Raw genomic sequence first — 25,398 nt, forward strand, 5'->3', positions numbered from 1 at the left:
TATACTCAGCTTTAGGTCCCTGGAGAATGGGGGGAAGATACTGCAGGGACCGTTTTAGCAAAAGGAGGAGTAGAGGATTGGGTAAGTAAATCTACTTTTTCGTGCCCCCTAGTCATAAACAAATATTTAACCATAACAGTACAGATGCAGTTTTCCTTGCAAGGGAGTATTTTCTAGTTTCCCAGAGTTGGGCTTTAATGTCAGAGATAAAATTTGAATCGCAATAAACCTAAGGGCTTTGCCACGGAAGCCTCTAATTTGACCTCAAGTTCTCAACCTTCTGAGAAAATGAGTCATTCCAAACCGCAAGGGATAAGATTATGGGACATCCTAGTTACAATGAGAATATTGTTGTCATGGGTTTAAGGGAGAGAATGCGTTAGTTAAAAAAAAAAAAAAAAAAAACTGGCTCCAAATTTATATTTAAAGGTAATTTGCTAATATTAAAGTCTTGTTTTACTTTGCAGTCAAATATGGATAATTGTTTTATTTTTGTTACATATTTCCATTAGCATAGCATAACTAAAAAACATATACCGTATTTAATTGTTTCTGCTTACATTCTTAAGTGCTTTTCTCTTGCTTTAAGATCCTACAGAGCTCTCCCTCGCTATGTCATGTTAGGGTGGGGGTTGTGTAGCAATATTTAAAAAATGAATCCCGTTTGTACTGTGCAGGCAGATCTTATTATCAGTCATAACTAGATTTAAACACTGTCTGTTCTAGCAAAATTTGACAAAAAAATTTTTTTTTACAAAATTTTAATCACAAGGCTTGGTTTCTGCATTGTAAAAAATGTCCTTAGCTCTGTCCCTTATATTTACATACTTTTAAAGCAATAGAAGTTGGTTATGTGTAAATATGCTCCAAAAAACACCAAAAAAGGTAGGCAGTATTGCTCTTTAAATTATTTCTAGGCATGCTGTGTGAATAGGGATGCAGGACAAACATGGTTGGGGTTTTTCAAATTTGACCGGAAAAGTAGAAATACACTTTAACTCCCAAAGGCCACTACCAACTATCTATGTCTAAGGTCTATGTCTTAAAGCATATTTGATGCTGTTCTGTTTTCTTACTATGGATAAAGTAGGGAAAGGTTAAAATCCCTGTAATTTTTTTTTTTTACCTATTTCGAATAAAATAAGAAAAGGGTTACAAATTTGTAAAGACCTAGACGACAATGTGCACATGACGGTAGACCCATGTGCATGCCCCCATCGCCATGAAATACTTGTTAGTAATAGCTATTATTACATTAAATGTACTGAAACGTGTTCCTATGCATAAAATGACAGATTTTTCAACAAGCTTTGTTGGACAGTACTGGGTTTCCAATCTAGCATGCCTAGAAGTAACACCTATGGTTGTTCTACTTTTGCTTTATTACTGTATACTGTATGTTGGGTATTAATACACTTAAATATGGCATATGTATAGAGAGAATAGCTTTAAAACAATAAATGTCAATTCATACAAACCTTATAAATATTGATGGGAATAGCTATTAGTATGTAGAAAAGATCTCCCAGTGCCAGGCTGGCGATAAGTACATTGGGACCATTCCTCATGCATTTATTCTTGTAAATAATTCTTAGAAGTGTTGAATTTCCTACAATCCCCACCAGGAAAATGACACAGGACAATATGGTGGTGACATACTTAAATGCATGCTTGATTTTAGACCGGGAGAGACAAGGTGGTGGTCTTCGAGGTGGCATATTTCCAATATCATCTTCAGACTGTTGACTTCCATTGGGGCTTTGGTTTGTGCCCAGCTGTATAATGTGCCCAGCTTTTTCCTGATTTAATGTCTGTGACAGCTCTGAGATTTCTTCCAGATACTGTGGGGTCGGGGTATACTGGCTGTAAACACCACAAATTAGGCATGCTATCCACACTAGGGCCAAGGTGGTAGGAGACATCATGTGCAGGTCTGGGGCTTGAGTTTTAGAATGATCTTGAAATTACGGCTGAAAGGGGCTCAATTGTCCAGGAAACAAACCTGTTAATACAGAATGAAACAGTTGTAAGAGTGAATCTCCCCAGCGGAATTAGAAATAGCACAAATCTGACAGGCATTAGAGACACTTTAACAATAGCAAGCCCTCAAAATTTTTCTGAGTTCCCAAACATCCCTACCTCTTTCATAGTATTATGATGGACAAGGTGGTAGATCATGCCAGACTCTTTGAAGGGAAATCCCATGCCAGAATTGTTTCTATTTAAATAGTTTAGGAATGCTGGCAATTGTCCATTATGAACAAACCCCAAATTTAATACCAGGCGCTTTTAGCCACTACAATTTCTGATAAACCACAACCGATCTCTGATAAAAGGATACTTAACATATTGCCTATCACCATATATGCCACTCTTCTTGACTGATCTCGCTGCTTGGTCTGTACATCTTATGTACAGCTGCAAGGAAAGTTTGCTTATATATTAAATTTTGGTCTCTCAGATGATTTGTTCAACAACTAAATCAAAGCCTGCGTAAGATTCTGTTCTTCTGTGTTATATATTAACTGGCCGCTATCACATGCACCGCATGGCTTTCTTATCTCCTTGCCATAGTATCCAGCATACAAATAAAGTATCTGTAAAGTCCATTGTCCTATCGTCCAAGGTCATAAGTGTCCTGTTTTTCCTGGGGCTCTTCACATGTAGTGCCTAGAAAATCCAAGCTTTGATGACCTGTGGTGAGGAGCCAGTAAATCAGGGAAAAGCAAGACATTGGGCAAAGCAGCACAAGAGAAGAATTGAGTGCAGAGTGCATATCAGCAATACATGCCCTCAGGTACCCATGCTTTATTACTAACCATAAATCTGAACTAAACAGTATAATGAGCATCATTTAGAAGATTATTCACACAAACACTGTTCCTACAGTATTAAGCACAATACATGGGTGGATTGGTTTGAAGAGAAGATAATTATCATCATGCGTATTATGTGTAGAAATGTAAAACAAGTGTGCAGTATTCTAACAAGAATATGTTCATAAGAGTTTTCTTTTTGTAAGAGTTAGTATTAGTGTCTTCATGAATTGAGAGATTCAGAAGACTTTAACCGATTTTGAAAAAAGTGTTTTCTCTCAGTTGACTACAAAGTGCTTGTGAACAATGTAGCCTTGACAGTAGGCTAGCCATTGACATCATATGGTGGTTATCAAAACTGTGAAAGATATTTAACTTAAAAGACAGTGTGATAGATAAGTAGTGTTCTAATTGTTTGATCATCTTATGGTTTGATCATCAGTCCTGTCAGGTCTTTAAATAATACCCAATGACACTAGAGTAAATATTATACTCACCTTACCTATTGCCGGTGTCTCCTGCCTACCTCCTCTCCAGTGCTGCAGCTTCCATAAGCCTGCTCTGCATTTTTTCCAGGAATGTTCAACTCACAACCCTTTCTTTTTTGACCATACTAGATATAATACAGTTGGAGATGTACTGGTTCCCATTGGCTCTATAGTTTCCTTCCTGTCAGCTAATAAAACACTATGGTGCCCATAGATGAGCATGTGTCTCCACAAGAAGATGTGTAAGGAAACAACCTGAGCTTCATAAAACATGCTGGTACCAGTTTCTATGTGTTTTGTGGCCCAACAAACAAACAAACAAACAAACAAACAGAATCAGTACAATAAAAGCACAAGGGGAATCTGGCCCCTGTCTGCTGAGGATAGGGCTGAGTCTACAATTTTGGAATCTGTTGGATAGTTACAATTTTGGAATCTGGCACTCCCAGAAAAACAAAAGAGGGTATCAGTGGTGTGGGTGATAGAAGGGGTAAGTATTAGGCCCCATGTACATAGGCAATTTTAGTCTGAGAGAGTCAAATCCCAGCGTTTTCAGATGCTCAGGAGGCACAGGGGCAGCACCCAATCCCACTGCCAGCAGTCTATCAAAATCTATTAAAGGCCTGAAATGAATTAGTAAATATGGGATAACTGGTTAAAGAGGAACGAATTACTTCAGTCATCTTTCTTTCTCAAGGCCCCTACAGATAGGGTTGTGAGCTTGCCTTAGGGCCGGGCTCACCTGATGTCGGACATACGACAGACCAAGCCCTTATTGTCATTGTTATTGTTAAGTTGATGTTTAAGTCTATGCTTTCTAACTTCCCTTCTTACTACGCCCACACCATAACGGTGACTGACCCATCTTTGTGGCACGGACTATAATATATGTAAAAATGACTATTCAACAACTTCTACCTGAATGCTAATGGATAACCCATCAGAATAGGAACCCCTGGTGGGGTGGGGGGCCGCAACCCCTCCATTCCACCGTCAACACGGAATTTTCAGTTTATTATATGGCAAATTGAATGTAGAAAATAATGTAGGAAATAATCCTTACTGTGGCACTTGTTGAATGGATATATGCTCTGTATACCCTACATCTGTGCTATCCTATGAAACTATAAAGTCTTTCAATAAAAAAAAATTGCAAAAAAAAAAAATTGAAGGCCGAAATACAGTGTGACTGAACACTGTACTGAAGTGTAATTGCATTTCGAGCCATATGCATGCAGACACGTATGTCAAACTGTCTGTGTGCATGTAGGAGTAACCATTTTAGAACAAGCCCCTCACTGACCTCTGTAGCTACAGGCATATCTGAGCAATGCTTACTCAAAGTTTACAAAAGTGGCACTGTACAGTAGTTGGGTTCTAATCAGTTTCCTCTGCAAGGTCACTTTTGTGATAGGGAGCAGAGTGAAACTGATACTAGAACCTAATTAGCTTGTCTTTGTTTTGAATTTTGTGGGTGAATTACTGTAGTTGCAAAGAACAGTGAGGTTCTGTTTGATAAACAAAACTAAGAACAAAAATGTAGTATGTTTCAACTTACTAGTCCTCAGGTATGGTGACTGCATTCGTTTTTATTTTTCAGGCTAAGAAGAGAGGCTTTGCGACTTTCTGTTAGCACCACTGCAAGCAAAACAATCTTGAGTTCCTTCTGTAAACTCCAAATTTTCATATCAGCAATGTCAGAAATGTAATGGAGATGAACAAAGGCAGACATTGTAGGCCAGCCTAAGGCAGCCATTACTTCTCCCATAGATACAGTAGATAAGTTAGTGTAGCCTCCCAGGGTCAGGAAGTTTGTTAACAGAAGAAATAGAAGAAAAAAACCTGAAACAAAAGAACCCCCCCCCCAAAAAAAAAAACACCCACAACAACTAAGGACTGGTAAGCTGAAATATATTAAAATTTTGTTTTGCAGTTTAACTATGCGTTAACGTGAATGTAAACCTTAAAGGAGAAATATAGCCAAAGCTTGTTTGGCTATACTTCTCCTGTGGATCACAGAAGTGCAGTTCGTTCTGCACTTCTGTGACCCGTTTTTTTTTTTGTAAATGCGAGTATACTTAAAGACAATACGGAGCAAATAACAATGAAAAAAATGTGATAAACTTATGCACCGTAATGAAGAAAAAGTTTAGGACATTTTTTCATTGTTATTTGCACCGTATTGTCTTCAAGTACTGTTTTTTGAATATTTCACAGTATTGTTTATGAAGGATTGTTTAGATTTTGTTTATTTGTTCACCTTTAGTATCTTAGGTGACACAATTGAATATTTGTAGATTTATCACATTTATTTGAGTAAGCGCCACATTATTAATTTTTCTTTTTCTCCTAATGAGCAGATGCTATTGTTTTTTCAAATTTAAGTTGTCTGAAGCTGCAGTTTGGCTCAGGCTAATTATTTCAAAGTTCTGTTTTCTGTACCAGTTCAGCTGGGTTGTGCTAATTTCCACTTGGCCATAGGTGTCGCTGTCACTACCGGTAAGTGTTGGAAATGCAACAGGCTGGATGCATTGAATACTACTTTTGCTTGGAAATAGCCCAGTGGGAGTGGTTCACCCGCTGTGCATTCTGGGTGGGGAAATTTAAGGTACTGACGCCATTTTGAGGGGGTCTCTTTTCTGGTGTTCGCAATCCTGACCTCATGGCCCTCCTGGCCTGGGGTGTGTGCTGCCTGTTCCTGTGCCTCGGGGCCGGCTGGCCCGGGGCTTTGCAACTGAGAGAGTAGGCCCAAAAGTCTTGGGGCCTACTGATCCAGGGTGGTCCTGTGCTGTCTTGCCTGCGGGGAGAAGCCAAGCGACTGGAGGATCCAGAGGAGGACTATTTCAGGAGAGGACCAAGCACAAGGCTGGTATCTCTGAAAGAGCCTGGAGACTCAGTTGGAGGACACAACCCGGGTCACTAACCATACAGTATTGCCTGAAGGAAACTGGTACTGTGTGACAACTCTTTAATATTTCTCAAGAAGTTACTTTAAATTGACAAGTCTGTGGCAGAGACTTTGTTTGAGCATCCCACTGGCTGCTAGGTCAGTGAGAGAGGCCTATCCGATGATTGCTGGATTCAGACTGTGGAAACTGTTGTCCTCTGGATCAAGAAAATACCTCTAACCTGCAATTACAAGGTACCTGAACTCCCCTTAACCCTCTATCCCTATATTGCAAGACTTTGTGTTTATCCCAAATAGATCTTGGAAAAAGGACTAAGTGTCGGAGCTAACATTCTTTGATTCACTTTCCAACGGGACCCCTGAGACGGAGAAGTGAGCAGGTGAGGTAACAGTAAGCCCAAATAAAAATCAGCAGCTCCTCGGGGGTCAGTGCTACACTTATTTACTGCTTGTCAAGAATATGTAAATAAATGGATGCCAAATGCTTGACCACAAGATGACTTGAATTTCCTTTTCATATAATTGGTTATTCAGCGTGAACGCAATGCTACCTTATTTACAATGTTTAGTCATTAATTTTGTAACGTGAACACTCTATTCCTTTAGTAAACTACCCCATAAAGTTAGATATTCCTGAATGGTCTGTGGGTAAGAAGTAATATTCATATGTCAGTGTTTGACATCCAAAATGAAGATGCAAATTCATCCGGCTTTTTTTTTGGGGGGGGGGATTTCCATTCTGCCGTGGTGACCACTGTCAGCAGTATCTAAAAGTAGTGATATTTAAATCAATTATTTATTTTTGCACATATAATGTTATATACAGTATCTCACAAAAGTGAGTACACCCCTCACATTTTTGTGAATATTTTATTATATCTTTTCATGTGACAACACTGAAGAAATTACACTTTCCTACAATGTAAAGTAGTTAGTGTACATCTTGCATAAACGTGTAAATTTTCTGTCCCTTCAAAATAACTCAACACTCAGTCATTACCCACTACAATACAGGGCACTTTCGCCCCCTTCCTTCCCAGCCTAATTTTCAGCTTTCATCGCTCTCGCATTTTCAATGACAATTGCGCGGTCATGCTATGCTGTACCCAAATGAAATTTTTATCATTTTGTTTGCACAAAGAGAGCTTTATTTTGGTGGTATTTATTCACGACTCCGTTTTTTATTTTTTGCAATATAAGCGAAAAAAGAGCGGAAATTTGGAAAAGATAACAATATTTTCTTCTTTCTATTTTAAAAAGAATCCAATAAAATCGATTTTGTCATAAATTTAAGCCAAAATGTATTCTGCTACATGTTTTTGGTAAAAAATTTTCCGTTAAGTGTATAATAATTGGTTTGTGTGATCACGGACATATGTACGCAAATGATCATGTACAGATGTGTGCAGGTGATCACGGACATATGGGACATGTGATTTTAGTGGGACATATGTGGGGGACATGTGTTTTTTTTATTTGGGGACATGTGTTTTTATTATTTGGGGACATGTGTGTTTTGGGGACATGTGTGGGGACATGTGTGTTTTACACTAGACTGGTGATCAGTGAGTAAAAAGCTATAAAAAAAAGCTCATACTCACTGATCACCAGCTGGCTGCAGCGATCTGCTCTCCTCTTCTCAGCGACAACTTCCGTGTGAGGAGAGGAGAGCCAGTCAGAAGGAGAAGGCTCCCACCCGGCCGTATATAAACATTGGCCAAGTGGGAAGTAGTTAATGTCTAAACCGCTGGCAATAAAAGTGAGTACACGCCTAAGTGAAAATGTCTAAATTGGGCCTAATTAGCCATTTTCCCTCCCTGGTGTCATGTGACTCATTAGTGTTACAAAGTCTCAGGTGTGAATGGGGAGCAGGTGTGTTCAATTTGGTGTTATCGCTCTCACCCTCTCATACTGGTCACTGGAAGTTCAACATGGCACCTCATGGCAAAGAACTGTCTGAGAATCTGAAAAAATGAATTGTTGCTCTACATAAAGATGGCCTAGGCTATAAGAAGATTGCCAAGACCCTGAAACTGAGCTGCAGCACGGTAGCCAAGACCATACAGCGGTTTAACAGGACAGGTTCCACTCAGAACAGTCCTTGCCATGGTCGACCAAAGAAGTCAAGTACACGTGCTCAGTGTCATATCCAGAGGTTGTCTTTGGGAAATAGACATATGAGTGTGCCAACATTGCTGTAGAGGTTGAAGAGGTGGGGGGTCAGCCTGTCAGTGCTCTAGACCATACACTGCACACGGCATCAGATTGGTCTGCATGGCTGTCATCCCAGACAAGCACATTGATGGGAGTGTCATGGTCTGGGGCTGCATGAGTGCTGCTGGCACTGGGGAGCTACAATTCATTGAGGGAACCATAAATGCCAAACATGTACTGTGACATACTGAAGCAGAGCATGGTCAGCTCCTTTCGGAGACTGGGCCACAGGGCAGTATTCCAACATGATAACAACCCCAAAGAACAACTCCAAGACAACCACTGCCTTGCTAAAGATGCTGAGGGTAAAGGCGATGGACTGGCCAAGCATGTCTCCAGACCTAAACTCTATTGAGCATCTGTGGGGAATCCTCAAATGGAAGGGGGAGGAGCGCAAGTTCTCTAACTTCCACCAGCTCTGTGATGTCATCATGGAAGAGTGGAAGAGGACTCCAGTGGCAACCTGTGAAGCTCTGATGAAGTCCATGCCCAAGAGGGTTAAGGCGTGCTGGAAAATAATGGTGGCCACACAAAATATTGACACTTTGGGCCCAACTTGGACATTTTCACTTAAGGGTGTACTCACTTTTGTTGGCAGCGGTTTACACATTAATGGCTGTGTTGAGTTATTTTGAAGGGACAGAAAATTTACACTGTTATACAAGCTGTACACTCACTACTTTACATTGTACCAAAGTGTCATTTCTTCAGTGTTGTCACATGAAAAAATATAATAAAATATTTACATAAATGTGAGGGGTGTACTCACTTTTGTGAGATACTGTATTTTTATTTCATGCTATAGAATGGCAATTATTTCTTTCAATTGGTTCATCTGGTTTAATATGGTAGTTTCCAATGCATTCCCAATTGCATTGCACAGTTTTCCTAGAGATAAGGTCACTATTTAAATAATTAACAATCATGTCCCACTTTCATTTGTCTGCACACATGAAAATGCCTTAATGCAACAGAAATTCTATTTTTGCCTCTGTTATATTTGTAGCACATCTGCCACTGTGCAACGAATAATCATGAATGGAAATATTAGAAAGGGAGCATGGGTTTATTTTGGCTTTTCTTGGCTAAATGCAGAATGGTTTGTTAAATTCATTTATAGCCTCATAAATCTATATTTCATCTGGCAGTGTATAACCCTTCACAGCCTGAAGCTTTGAAAACTTGCTGTCTACATGGTATAAGGGATAATTACACTTGCAATGAATAATATTCCCTCTTCCCCAACACAAAGCAACAATTGTCTGACTTTCCTTCACTGTCCCCTTCAATCTAACCCATGCTAAAAGGCGTCCTGGACTTTTAGAATGGATAGTTTAGTTCCCACTAAATTAAGAAGCAATTACCACTTCAAAGAGACCCGTCATAGTACTAGATTACAATAGTGTGTATTTTTTGTTTTATATACACAGACTATGGTGTTTTTAATATAATTGTGTCTATATTATATTTGTTTTAGATTTTTTGTATTATTATTTAGATATACATCTCCAATATATATATATATATATATATATATATATATATATATATATATATATATATATATATATATATATATATATATATATACTGTAATGGTATATGTAAATAATATATAGAGTACACGTGTTCATTCTAAAGCCCAAATCCACACATAACTTAATGCCCCCCCCCCCCCCCTAAAGGTAAGGGATTAGAAAATCTGTCCCTCTTCAAGAGATTTTGTCTAAAGCTGGACATAGATTCCTCCATCCACACAAACGAATACCTACCGCCTGGAATACACTGATCAGCAGCTGTAGTCACTGATCAACCAAAGTTTTCCAGCATGCCCCTTCAACAGAAGTTGATTAAACAATCAACTTCTATGGAGCAGTGACAGCCACACATACTGATCCAGCATGGACTGGCTGAATTTTGATCAGCCTATGGTCAGATACTATTGTTTCTATATGAAAGGTGTCAGATAAAACAGGAATTGAGGGGACACAGGCAGCAGAATAAGAACATTTTCTTGTGTGTGTGTGTGTGGGGCATTTGTCAGGTTCTTATTGCCATCCTTGCCCCCTAAAGGGAAAATATCCTGTCACATCCTGTCTTGTTAATGGGTTTTAGATTACGGCAGGCCATACATTATGCAATTTTCTATCCTTCAACTGCAGATTGCAGGAAAGAAAGTTGCTTGGTTCTCCCATTAACACAGTCAGTGTTGATGGAGGAATCTCTCCTGCTGCTCTATTGAATTCTCGATCAATATATTGACTTCAGTACAACCAGGCTGCCTAAAAATGTATTGAAATTTGGACAGTTCCTGCTGACCTAGCTGAATTTAGGTCTGTCTATACCCAGCTTAAAGCGGGAGTAAACCCAGTTTCAAAAAACACTTACATTCCTGGCATGCCGGAAATGCTAACTTTGACATTGGTTGTGCTCTCAACCAAATTTCAAACTATCCAATGCATGGTTTCATAACTGATCACATGTGCAGCATTATGGCAATTGAAGAATCATTAGAGGCCAAGATGGCAGCTTCCTTGACTGAAAATGATAGAAGGGTTTACTTCCACTTTAAGAAGGAAGACAGGACAGAAGGGAGGAGAGGTGAGTAGAAGTAAATGCCCCTTCATGCTCAAAGAAATTACTCTAATTGCTCAACATTATTACTCACTGAAAATACAATGTACTTTTTAAAATCTACATATACAATTTTACAAATGCTTTGTATAAAGTAAAGTTATTTAGTGTTTTGCCAATTCAGGGAAAAGTAACAGGTTTGCTTGATAGCCTGCCCCCTCCAATACTGATAACTACCTTCCCTGCACACTCCAGGCACCCCACTCACCTGCTGGGGCTTTGAAAAAAAAAAAACCCTGTGTAAGATCAAGGTCTGGATCAGAGAATATACAAGGCTAATGAACTCCAGCTCCCCCAATCTCTGCATGTTTCGACTTGGTGATTGGGTGCTCAAGTGCCAAGTATGGCACTGTGGGAAGAAGGCAAGGGAGTCCCATGTTCTCCTATACCCTGAAATACTGGGTATTTTTTCTTTACTCTAGCTAATGGGGAGGGAGGTGGGGGAGTTTAAAGAGTAACTGTTTCCACACATTTGGATTCTCCAATTTTTCAACTGAAAATCGGAACCTCAGTACGATTCACTGTATTTATTACACAAAGCAAAGACCTAACTTGAAATGTTATATTTGCATCATATAGAATGTTCATGCTCACTCATGGCTACACACATTTGCCACTTTTCACATGAGGATTTTAGCCTTGAATCATCATTTGCATTTATTGCCATTCACCTCCATTGCTTGCTGCAGGTCCAGGTTATGCATGGCAAACAGAAGCAGCTGTAGGATGCAGACATATCTAGACAGGCCTTCATTCACCTTGTTATTTTAATTAGCCTTCAATGAAAATACTACTGCCCAGGGGTCAAGTCCTGGGGAAAAAAGTGTGGGAACTCCCACCCAAGATGCACTCCCCCACCAAAAAAAAAAGATACACTCATATGCATATATATTTCACAGAAAATATAGTGCAACATTTTTTGTAAAGTGCCAGTTTACAAAAACAAAATAAGTTAACTTGTCAAACTAACAGAATAATCACCACAAGAACGGAGGGGGACATGGAGGAAAACTGGATGGGGACAGCAGCAGAATGGAGGGGGAGTGGGGGACAGCAGCAGAACGGAGGCGGAGTAGGGGACACAGCAGCAGAACGGAGGGGGAGCATGCTCACTGTAACGAACAAAGTGTGTGTAAGACACAAACCTGGAAGTTTGTCAATGACTCTGGCGGGCGGCAAACTCGCAGCGGACCTCGTGGGTGGGAGGAATCGGAGGCTCAGCTCAGGAGAGGAGAAGTTGAACTGGAGAAGTCTGGCAGCTCAGAGTTGGGCTGCAATGCTGGCAATGTGCTACAGTGGCTGCGGGAGTAGTCGGTGGTGGCCCGGGACTGTCTGGCACTGACTGGGCAGTGGGCACAGGCTGGATCCTTACCAGCAGTAAGTGTGGCTCTGTCTGGTGTGGTGTCTGTGGCTGGCTGCTATCTCTCAGAGGCGCTGCTCAGCCTAGCAACCAGCTACTCCGGCATATGCAGGACGCGGCTGCTAACGGGAACTGAGTTCCTGTTGTGGAAAAAGTACAGGAACTCCGTTCCCATGCGTTCCCGCAGGACTTGAGCCCTGCTACTGCCACACTAGAATATTAATAACTTTTCAACAACTCCAGTGTTGCTACCTGGAACATGCCAATAGACATGTAAGTGCAAACAAACTTTATTCAGTAACAGCAATAACAAAAGGCACACAAGACCAAAACTGGAGGAAAGAAAACATGATCATTTTAATTATTGGCAAAAAAAAAGTCATATAAAAACCACCAACATGCTTTAGGGGCAACCCCTTCTTCAGGACTCAACACAGGATAAAACCTAGAGGACACACCGAGGTTGATTTACTAATACTGGAGATTGCAAAATATGGTACAGCTGCTTCCAGTTTTTTTTTTTTTCAACGTTTCGCTGAGCAAGCTGAAGTTAGAAGCTGATTGGCTACTATGCATAGCTGCACCAGATTTTGCACACTCCAGTTTTAGTAAATTAACCCCAGTGACTTCACAGCTCTATATAAAAACCAGTATTGAACTCTCCACATGCTTAGTAACTGCTGCCAAGTTGTTCCTCTATGAGGAGAGTCCAATACTGGTTTTAAAATAGATCTGTGAAGTCATTGTTCCATCTAATGCCATGTACACACGATCGGAATTCTCGTTGGAAAAAGCTCTGATGGTTTTCCCGACGGAATTCCGACAGAATTCGGCTCAAGCTGTCTTGCCTGCACACGGTCACATCAAATTCCGATCATTTATAACGCGGTGACGTACAACACGTACGACGTGACTAGAAAAAGGAAGTTCAATAGCCAGTAGCCAATAGCTTCTGTCTCGTAGTTGAATCTGAGCATGCATGATTTTTGGCTTGTCGGAATTGCATACACACGATCGGAATTACCGATAGAAAGTTTTTCCGTCGGGTAAATTGAGAACATGCTATCAATTTTTGGCTGGCGGAAATTCAGACAGCTAAATTCCGATGCAGCATACACACGGTAGCATTTTGAAAGCTCTCATCGGTCTTTTTCTGGACGGAATTTCCGATCGTGTGTACGTGGCATTAGTGTTATCCTATGTTGAGCCCTGATGAGGGGAGATTGGTGTTGCCCCCGAAATGTGTTAGTTGTTTTTATGTGACCTTTTATCAACAATTTAAATTATCTTAAATTGTTTCATCTGGTTTTGGTCTGGCACTCCTTTCTGTATTTCTAAGTTTGGCTACTGTTGGGTTCCCATCAATGAAAGCCTTGCTGTGTGGGAGCTATCTCACCAGAGCATGTTTGAAGTTTTACTTCATCTGACTTCACGTGTAAATCTAAAGCTTCCCAGCACTTCTTTGAGTACATTATTCAGTATGAGAACAGGGATGATGGTGTGCAAAAAAGAGTAATGCCGTGTACACGCGGTCAGAATTTCGGCCAGCAAAAGACAGATGAGAGCTTTTTGTCAGAAAATGCGACCGTGTATATACTCCATCGGAATTTTGCTGGCCGAATTTCCGCCAGCAAAAGATTGAGAGCAGGTTCTCAATTTTTCAGACGGAAAAAGTTTCGATCGGAAATTCCGACCGTCTGTAGCAATTTCGACACGCAAAATTCCTACACAAATGCGCGGAAACAATTTGACGCTTGCTCGGAAGCATTGAACTTAATTTTTTCGGCTTGTCGAAGTGTTGGATGTCACTGTGTTCTTGACGGTGAGAATTTGGTGTGACCGTATGTAGGCAACACAAGCTTGATCGGAATTCCATCAGGAAAACCATCCAAGGCTTTTCCGATGAGAATTCCAATTGTGTGTACACGGCAAAGCTTTCTCTCAATCAGTGATTCATCCATCCATGCTAAACAGTGTGAATGGAGGAATCTCCCCTGACAGTTGTTTTATTTACCTATGGCTGTCTGGATACCCTAACAGTGACTGTGTATGATTGTCTGCAGTATCTGTTTGTCTGACAATTTTTAACCCAGCTCCTTTGATTTTTCACTCGAAGTTTGTTTAGCCAAGTGGTGCCAATAGGGAATCCCATGGCTCAACCTTTGGCTGATTTGGCTGATTCAGCAGGCATAGGCAGTTTGAATTTTGGCCATTCGGCCTGTGAGAAATAGAGAGAAAATCACTTGATTCCTCCATCCACTCTAAACTCCATCCTATCCAATCCTATTCAAGTAGCCCATGGTCCTGCAGCTATTAGATACTTGCACTGCAGAACTGAAAGGGTGCAGTTACTATTCGGCTGAGAAATGTTGAATAAATTTAGATTTTAAAATGCAGGGTCGCCTACAGCTCGAATTTCAGCTGATTCAGCAGAAACTGGCCAAAATTCAAGCTATCTAAGGAAGGTAAGCTTCAAGTGATTGTAAACCCTCATTTAAAAAAAAAAATAACAAACATATCATACTTACCTCCACTGTGCAGCTCATTTTGCACAGGGTGGCCCTGATCCACCTGTTCTGGGGTCCCCCGGCGGCGCTATCAGTTCCTCCCTGCATTGGTAAACCCCCTAGGAGAAGCGCTTTCCCTGGGGGTTACTGTGCTCCCGAGTCCAGCATTTGCGTCCATAGACACAGAATGCCGGACTCAGCCCCGCCCCCCTGCACCCATGTCATTGGATTTGATTGACAGCAGCAGGAGCCAATGGCTGTGCTGCTCTCAATCTATCTAATCAAAAGATGAAACAATGGACAGAGAGGTAGAGCACGTCTCTGCCGAGGGAACGAACAGGTTCAGGTGAGTAAAATGAGGTGGGCTGAGGGGCTGGTCAGTGTCAGAAGTTTTTTCACCTTAACCCCCCTAGCGGTAATCCCGAGTCTGGCTCGGGTTAGGAATTTACTGATAGGAGCGGTAACCCCGAGCCAGACTCGGGATCGCTTCGCTGGATGCAGGGGAGGACACAGTGAGACTTACTTACCTTGTCCCCTGGATCCAGCGATGTCCTCCGCACTGTGTGATCGAGCTGTCCTCCGCTTGATTCACAGTGCCAAATGCCGCCGAGCTCCGTTCCCTGCGGCGTTACGGCGCACGGGAGCGGAGAATGGCGGCAAATTCAAAAAAGTAAAAGTACACAAAACACACACAGCATTGTAATCTTACAGATTACAGTGCTGTATTACAAAATGACACACCCCCTTTGTCCCTAGTGGTCTGTGCAGTGCCCTGCATGCACTTTTATATTATAAATACTGTTTTTTCTGCCTGGAATTTGGAGATTGTCCATAGCAACCAAAAACTGTCCCTTTTTCATTGTTTTAGGATTTGATTACATTATTGAATATTTTTTATTATTCTTTATTATATTATAAACTTTATCATACCCGGGATGTCTGCTAGACTCTGGTTTGAACATATTTAGGAGAGTTATTCCTAAGAATTACAGCACTATAATATAAAACGCCAAATTTCCATGCAAAATAATTGTACCGCTTTCAGTACCTAAATCCAGACTGAATCATACCGCCAGGGAGGTTAATGCAGGTGAAAACACACAAGGGTTTACAACCCCTTTAAGCCATAGCAACCAATCGGTTAACTTCAGAAAGATCCAGGAAAAATGAACCCTGGCTGCTAGGGGATACAGGGGAAGATTTACTAAAACTGGTGCACTTGGAATCTGGTGCAACTGTGCATGGGAGCCAATCAGCTTCTAACTTCAGCTTGTTCAGTTAAAGTGGTTGTAAACCCTTACAACACACTTTGACCTACAGGTAAGCCTAGATTAAGGCTTACCTGTAGGTCCAAGAAATATCTCCTAAACCTACACGGTTTAGGAAATATTTGTCGAAAGACAGGCACCACTGTCTACGGCACATGCGCCGTAGACAGCGGCGCGCAGGCGCACTGAGCGCGCCCCCGTCAACGGTGATATGCTGCTCATGGCGGCTCCCGTGCGCATGTGCGGGAGTGACGTCATTGCGGAGCAGCGAGACCCACCGAGAAGATGGATGCGCCGGACTACAGGGGACAGCGGTGACTTCGCTGGCTCCTGTGTCAGGTAAGTGACACATAGTGGACTACTATGCGATGCATAGTAGTCCATTATGCTTTACCTTTGCAGGGAATGAAAGAGGAAGTAAACTCATCAGGGTTTACTTCCTCTTTAAGCTTTTGCAATTAAAACGTGGAAGCTGATTGGTTTCTATGCAGAGCTGCACCAGGTTTTGCACTCTCCAGTTTTAGTAACTAATCCCTACTGTTTCTTGCATGTTATTCATGGCTGTAGTAAATAAACCAGCAAAGCGATAATCCTAGTACTCTGCTACTGCTCAATAGGCATAACAGGACAAAATCTAAACTAGCAATCTCTGAGCTATGGTCCCATGTCCGCTAGAAGGTTTCTGTGAAGTAATTCAATTTCTAGGAGGATGCATGGTTATTCTGATGAAGGTTTGAGAGAAGACAAGGTCAAATGATTTACAGAAAACATGAGAGTAGAAACTGAACTTCTTGGTCATCAATGGCAATAGGCCACCCCAGAATTTATACAGTGCCAATTTAAATAGAAGGTTGGTGCACAAATAATTTATATTTAGTTGTAGGTGTAGTATTGTGGGCTAAGACAGGCCTTGGGTTCTTATATGCCTTGGATGTTCCAATAGTGAAATCTCTCTGTCATAATTCCCAATAAATTCTACAATAGCTCATGCATCCTAGTACATACATGTTTGCGTGTCTGATCTTACTTGCTAGGTGCTCTCATCACACTGACAGTTCACATTCATACCACAGCAAAGTCTATGGGTTGTTGATCAGAACATAGCTAGCACTTTCAGAAGAAATTCTGATTTTTCAGAAAATTTCAAAGTATTAACTATAGATATATCCTATTTAGGACTCATTCAGACTTTAAGCCGGGGTTCATACTATAGCGATGCAGGAACCAGCACAATACCAGCGCCAGTTCCCGCATCGCATCTCGTCCGCAGGCAGGTCACACTTCCCTCTGCAAACTGCTGCGGGTGTCAATACAATGTCAGTGACATCCCCAGATCTGTTTACAGATCGCAGTGCGAACTGTAGATTTGGACAAGAATTGGATCACATGGGCATGAACACCCAGGCGATCCAATTCCAGTGCGGGAAATAAAAAGTCCCTGCGCCTTTTTTACACAAATCCAATGCGAGTTCAGCCATACAACAGTATGGCTGAACTCGCATTGCACAGACATCGGATGTGACCGGCACAGCAGTGTGTGTATGTGAATCACATGCGATGTCTGTGTTCGCTATAGTGTGAACCCTGGCTAACTCAGTGTGCTGCGACATAAGCAGATATATATAGGTACTGAATTATTTTTTCAGCACAGGGCACCTGCCTCTTTGCCTTGTTATGCACTGAAATGCATGTGTGTTGCATACTACTGTAGGTGTGCATTCAGGAGCAATTACTCTTGTTAAAGCGGACCTCCACCCTAAAGTGGAAGGTCTGCTCTTCGGAACCCCCCCTCCGGTGCCACAATTGACACCTTTCTGGGGTGGGGGGTGCAGACACCTGTATAATCCAGGTATCTGCACCCACTTCTGGGACAAGCTAGCCGCAGCTAGTCGCAGATGCTCTGGCCATCCCTCCCCATTGTGTTCTGGGAAACACACAGTTTCCAGGACACAGTGGGGACCAGTGGAGATGCGCAGTGCGATTCGCACATGCGCAGTAGGGAACCGGGCAGCGAAGCCGCAATGCTTCACTTCCCGATTCCCTAACAGGGGGTGGCGGCGGGGGCAGCTGAGAGACGAGCGATTGCTCATAATCTGCTGCCGACATCGCTGGACCCTGGAACAGGTAAGTGTCCATTTAGTAAAAGTCGGCAGCTGCAGTATTTGTAGCTGCTGACTTTTAATATTTTTTTTTAAGGTGCAGCTCCTCTTTAATTAACGCACATTAGTAAAAATCATTACGTTAACACTTCAGGTTAAATATTATTTAATGGGTCAACCAATGTGGCAATACTGGTTATTATACTTTGTTTACATCAATTTGCAGGGGGCATGTCTGACCTCTATAGAGAGACCTCTGCTTCTACACAGAGCAAGGGTCCTTCTCTGCAGCATGCTGGCAAAGGGCTTTATTACTTCTAGATTTCACTAACACAATGTACTTTGTGTAGGTTACGTGATCTAATCTAACAGCCATTTTTGTCTCAACAGAATTCCTTATATATTGGGCTACCTGTAGCAATCCATCACTGCCAATGTACCTTTTTAAAGTGGTATTAAACCCAAAAACAAAAAGGTAATATATTGTAGCTTAGCAATCCTTAAATGTGGTGGCTGCATTCAGGTGTTTTCTCCTTTATTTCCACCAGGTGGTCTGGCCAGTAACACATTTCGGGGAAGATTTACTAAAACCGGATCTCTCATAATCTGGTGCAGCTGTGCATGGGGGCCAATGAGCTTCTAACCTCAGCTTGCTCAATTAAGCTTTGACAAAAAAAAAAATGGAAGCTGATTGGTTTCTATGTAGAGCTGCACCAGAAAATTTGCATGCTCCGGTTTTAGTAAATCCCCCCCCTTCCTTACTTAGGGTTTCTCCACTCTAGAAGGAGGAGCAAGAGAGACACCTTTGGACAGCAGCATTGTCAGCCTTGAGAGAGGGTGATGTTAGATGTATTAGCAGATTTAGATGGACTTGACTAATAAATTAAAGCTGAACTCCAGTTAAAGCATTATAAGCAGTTACAGCAACAGTTCTTTTTTTTGGGGGATAAAGGTTTTACATACATGATTAAAAGCTGATCATTGTAAGCATCCCTGTCAGTGTTAATAGTTTGTCCCAGCCCTCTAACCGTCACTTTTGCTGGACAGCTTCCACTGTTAAAGGAAGTTGAAAAATAACAGACATACTGGGCAGCTCTTCAGGTGAAAATAAAAAAGAAATAATAATAAGCTGAAAATAAAAAAAAAGACTAACACCACATATAATTGGTATGCTGCAATATTTTTGTATTTAATACCACTTTATAGTGCTTGTAAACCGTAAAAACAAATAAATAAATAAAAACTGTGCAAGACAAAGGCATAATGAGCTAGTATGCATAGCATACTAGCTCATTATGAATTACTTACCTGAGATCAAAGCCCCCGCAGCAGTCCTCTTTCACCGCTCCGGGGACGACATCTGTCACAGGGGTTACTTCCGGGTAACGCGGCTCCGGCTCTGTGATTGGCCGAAGCCTTGATGACGTCACTCCTGCACGAGCGGTCAGTAACGGCACAGTATAACTGAAGCAACGGCACGTACGTGCCGTTGCTTCAGTTTGCTTAAGTGCACATGAGCCGATGACTTTGGCACATGCACATACAGGGATATCTCCTAAACCATGCAGATTTAGGAGATATACAGTGTCGCTACAGGTAAGCCTAATTATAGGCTTGCCTGTAGTAAAAAGTAGTTGTAAATGGTTTACAACCACTTTAAGTAGCATTAGGCACAGTGCTCAATAGTAAACTATAACTGGATTTGTGTAATAATGGTAGCCATACACATAAGATGATGATCTCATGTCTATAGAAATTGACCTGTTCTGGCTAGCCACTGTGAAAACAACACATTGGATAGAGAAGTTCCTGTTCACTATTTCTCTGCCTCCTCCCTATAGCAACAAATATGACACTTTGGCAAACAAAGCTTATATCTGTAAGCCCAGCGGCCGAAGACTGTGCCTGAGGGTGGTTATCTTGTGTATGCACATCCAATCGCCCTTGTAATTCTATAGCTTAAGGCAAAGAGAAAGGTATATTACACAGTATATCATAAGCACAAATTAGCATTCAGCTTTCATTGATCTTCCTGTTCTAAACTCAAGGAAAGCAAACATTTTAATTGGCTTTCAGTTACAACAATCAATTTCCCTTTGCCACAATCCTAAGCCTTATAGTAGTTAAAGTTTGAGTTCTTTCTGTGGATTACTTAAAGTAGATCTGAACTCTAATGCCGCGTACACACGACTGGACTTTTCGAGGGACTAGGTCCGACGGACTTTCGGCAGAGTTCTGACAGAGTTCTGACAGACTTTCTGAATGAACGGACTTGGCCACACACAATCACACCAAAGTACGACGGATTCGAACGTGATGACATACGACCGGAATAGAATAAGGAAGTTCATAGCCAGTAGCCAATAGCTGCCCTCGCGTCGGTTTTTGTCCGTCGGACTAGCATACACACGAGCTGATTTCTCGGTAGGAACTGGGTCCAGCGGAGTTCCGGCGGAAAAATTAGAAAAATTTAGCATTTCTAAAGTCTGTCAGATTTTTGCAAATCAAATGTCCACTGCAGCCCACACACGATCGAATGGTCCGCCGGAATCGTTCCGTCGGACCTTTGATGTCAAAAAGTCCGGTTGTGTGTACGCGGCATAACAGCATTTCATTTTCTAAAGCACTGGGTAGCAAAAACATTTGCCATATTTTCAATAAAATACTGTTTTCGCAAATTTTTCATCCATTTTTTAATCTCATTGTTGCTGACCTCTTCCAGCCTTTTTCACTTCCTGCCTACATGCACTTGCTACTACGTCTCTTGTACATCATTGCTATGGTGGTGAACCGTGCCAGAGCAATGTGTGACAGCAGGGTTGCTTGTAGTCTCAACCAGGGGTGCATGGGACAGGGGGGCAACATAGGAAAACCCTTGGCAGAGATGGACAGGGTATTGTCACTCTAGCGTCCTGGTTCAGGAGGTGCCTGAACCAGGACATTCAGGGCAGGATCACCACATATTATTTTAATGAAAGCTGGTGTTTTAAATAAATTGAAAAAGATTGAAAACAACTTTTATAATAATGTTAGTTTGCTCAAGCTTATATAAGATTTTACTTATTGTGCTTACAAATACTTTTGCCTGCCCAGTAATTAAAATAATATTGGAATAAAATATAAAGAGACAAATCCATTATTTATGCAGTTCAACAGAAATTGTAATTGAGTTATAACTGGCTACTTTGGGTGAAATAAATAAGACAGATGTTTAATTTTCTATTTGATAGATAGATAGATAGATAGATAGAACTCACCATAGTGTAAGTCCATAAAACACAGTTTATTTTATAAGCAAAAATATTGCCCTCACATTTGTAGAAATATTAAAAGCTCATAAAGAAATGCCAGCCGGCTTACAAACACCCGTCCTAGACAGCGATGACATCAGCACGCCACCCTCCCAACATACGTCCATTTAGTCAAAGAGTGACTTAGTCAAGGAGAACGGTTTCTACAAATGTAAGTGAAATATTTTTGCTTATAAAATAAACTGTGTTTTATGGACTTACACTATGGTGAGTTTTCCTTTTTCATTGGGATCGTTATTGCTGCTTACTGCTCTGCCCTTTGAGTTTGGATCGTTTGGCTTGTCCTCATTTTAACCACAGCTGATTCCTTCCATGGACGTCTGGAGGTTGATTTGACGCCACCGATTTAATACTACGGGCCCTGTATCCCTTACCCTCTGGTAAGCGCAAATGTTGTGTGGTGGAGGTTCACAAGCACTGGTGATTCTGTTTGCACAGAAGAATTTGATTAAGTCACCATTTTCACTTCATTCACTGGACTTTTGATATAATTACTTTATTTCTTTTATTTTAGAATTTATTATTGTTATCACATATTTACCATGTATTACACATTTATTTCATCACATGTTCATTTATGAGTATGATTTTATATTTATTATGGTGATTTTTTGGTGTCATTTATTGTCATATAGTATTACATTATCTTAGCTTAAATTTATGCGCAGCTATATTTTATGTTTTTTTTATCTATCTATCTATCTATCTATCTATCTATCTATCTATCTATCTATCTATCTAAACTATCACTTATACGAAGAGAAAATGAAAACCAACAGATACCATGCTGTTTATTAAGCTATTCAAGTGGTTTTATGTATCTATTTATATCATATCATATTATATGTTCCACACATAGATAGATAGATAGATAGATAGATAGATAGATAGATAGATAGATAGATAGATAGATAGATAGATAGATAGATAGATAGATAGATATATTGATAGATAGATAGATAGACAGACAGACAGATAAATAATGGATATATCTATTGATCTATCTGCCATCAAATTATCTATCTATCTATCTGTCTGTCTATCTACTTTTTTATCTATCTATGGAACAGGATAAAAATAGATACATAAAATCACTTGAATAGCTTGATAGACAGATTGGTATCTGTTAGTTTTCATTTTCTTTTCCTATAATTAATAGTTTAGATAGCTCAGTAGATAGATAGATAGATAGATAGATAGATAGATAGATAGATAGATAGATAGATAGATAGATAGATAGATAGATAGATAGATTGATTGATGTATTGATATAGATATCTATTGATATATCTGCTTTCTAGTAATCTAACTTTTTCTACTATTTATCAATGATATGATAGATACATAAATGGGTATATACACATACAGATTGGTATCTGTTATCATTTCCTCGTCCTGACATAGACAGAATAATAGATAGCTAGATAGATAGATAGATATATACATAGATAGATAGATAGATAGATAGATAGATAGATAGATAGATAGATAGATAGATAGATACATAGATAGATAGATACATAGAATATGGATCTATATATTGATATATCTGCTTTCTAGTAATCTATATTTTTTTTCTATTTATCAATGCTATGATAGATACATAAATGGGTATATACACATTCAGATTGGTATCTGTTATCATTTCCTCTTCCTGAAATAAATATAATAATAGATAGATAGATAGATAGATAGATAGATAGATAGATAGATAGATAGATAGATAGATAGATAGATAGATAGATTGGAATCTGTTAGATACAATTCCAACAGACAGATACATAAATAGATAGATAGATAGATAGATAGATAGATAGATAGATAGATAGATAGATAGATAGATACATACATACATACATACATACATAGATAGATTGGAATCTGTTAGATACAATTTCAACAGACAGATACATAAATAGATAGATAGACTATAGATAGATAGATAGATAGATCCATATTCCATCTATCTATCTATCTATCTATCTATTGATATATCTGCTTTCTAGTAATCTCTCTTTTTTTTTCTATTTATCAATGATATGATAGATATATAAATGGGTATATACAAATACAGATTGGTATCTGTTATCATTTCCTCTTCCTGACATAGGTAGAATAATAGATAGATAGATAAATAGATAGATGGATAGAAGAAACTGGCTTAATTCGCCAAGTCGTATTGATTATTATCTGCCATATTTTCAGCAGTGAGAGATGATGAGTGCTGGAAATAGGAGATGTTATGACAAATAATCCATATGGTAGAGCTTAGTGAATTGAGCCATTAGTGGAATTATAACATCATTCTTTCCTCCTGTCCATTGCACATCATGTACTACTCACTCACATGAGATGATATCCATCAATCATGACAGAAAATACTGCTCACTCAAAAAAGAAAAAAACCCCTTTAAAAAAAAAGGCTTTAATAAGTAACGTATTTGAAAAAAATGTGTCCAAATGTCCAAATCAGATTATGTTACACACAAATTCTGGAACAGTGCTATAATCCTCACTGTTTAAACAAAGGTTACCCAACTTTGTTTGAATTGTAGAATAGTTTTTAAAGTTAGTTCATTATATCCTAATGCTCCCTGCAGATGTGCACACAGAGAGACAAATTACTCTTATTTCCTGCATACCATCCTTCCTAATGTAATAAATAAAATTGAAAAATAATTTAAAGTAACATTATACAGAACAAAAATGTAAAGTACCTTCATGGATATCTTCAGTTTCTTAGCTCATTAGGCTTCTGTTTGTAGACATTTGAACCATTCACGTAGAAGCCAGAAGGTTAGAACAGATCCACACAGTTAAGTCCTCCTCATCTGAGAACTCTAAGGGGAATTTTTGGCCAGGGAAGCTTTATATGATGCAGTTATTATGTCCAGTGGCACTATATAGGCTGTCTGTTTGATGTGTCATAGCCAATGAGGTAACACCAGGGGGCTGGACAATTCTCGGAGTTAGAAAAGCAGAGAGGGCTTTAAGGAAAAAAAAAAAAAAAATTGTTGAACTTGTCATTCAAAGGAGAAGTGAAGATAATTAGGGAAAAGTGAAGCAGCTAGAGGGCTCATTGTTGTGATGTCTCTATGGGGACAGCCTAGATATATTATAAGAGTAGCCAACCATTTTTTTTTTTTTGCAGAACAAATGAAAAGGATATTTCCATATATTAAAAAAAGTGTTGCATTCAGGTAAATAGCAAAAATAATGAATTATAAGTATAGCTGGCCATTTTTTTTTTTAGATCGAATTATGAGGATATGTTAATGTGTAAAAACAAAAAAGTGGGAATAGGGTGCATTCAGTTAATAAATAATGAGCTATTAACTATATCCAGTACAAACACTGTGGCTGTTAAAGAATGGTATTAAGCTGACCATACACGGGTAAAAAAATATAAATAAAGATAACACACACACGCACGCACACACACAAACACACACAATATATACATGTGTATTAAGCAGCCATAATTGTGTGATCACTGTCAGGTTACGTGAATAATTTTGATTATATCATTACAAAGGAATCGGAAAGTCAGTGGAATATATATAGCAAGTAAACATGTGGTACGTAAGGTCGATGTGTAGAAAGCAGAAAAAAATGGCATTGTGGTTTGGCATGTATGGGACTGTGTAGCTGATGATCTGCCAGGTTGCCCATGCTGACCTGTGTCCACAGTCAAAAACGCTTACAATGGGCAAGTGATCATCAGAACTGGACCATGGAGCAATGGAAGATAGAATAAGGCAAGCCGGTGGTGGCAATGTGATGCATTGGGCAA

The 25,398-nt window shown here is 40.0% G+C and overlaps 1 protein-coding gene across 2 annotated transcripts in view; it reads right to left on the minus strand.

Annotated features, from left to right (window-relative positions):
• The window catches only part of LOC143927306 (endothelin receptor type B-like), a 51,050-nt gene extending 26,569 nt beyond the window's left edge, over positions 1 to 24,481 (minus strand). Inside the window, exons 1-3 of one of the 2 annotated variants that reach the window (XM_077451433.1) lie at positions 24,323 to 24,473; positions 4,863 to 4,942; positions 1,479 to 2,002 (exon numbers count right to left, since the gene is read on the minus strand). In XM_077451433.1, the coding sequence (XP_077307559.1) occupies positions 1,479 to 1,925 (447 nt within the window). In that variant the 5' untranslated portion in view covers positions 1,926 to 2,002; positions 4,863 to 4,942; positions 24,323 to 24,473. Of the gene's footprint in view, positions 1 to 1,478; positions 2,003 to 4,862; positions 4,943 to 24,322 lie in introns of both variants that reach the window. The other variant, XM_077451350.1, reaches the window with a different exon arrangement.
• Positions 24,482 to 25,398: the final 917 nt, after the last annotated feature.

Source organism: Lithobates pipiens, unplaced genomic scaffold, assembly GCF_037356315.1.
Source record: "Lithobates pipiens isolate NorthernLeopardFrog02 unplaced genomic scaffold, aLitPip1_a1.2 Scaffold_1, whole genome shotgun sequence".
NCBI classification, from domain to species: domain Eukaryota; kingdom Metazoa; phylum Chordata; class Amphibia; order Anura; family Ranidae; genus Lithobates; species Lithobates pipiens.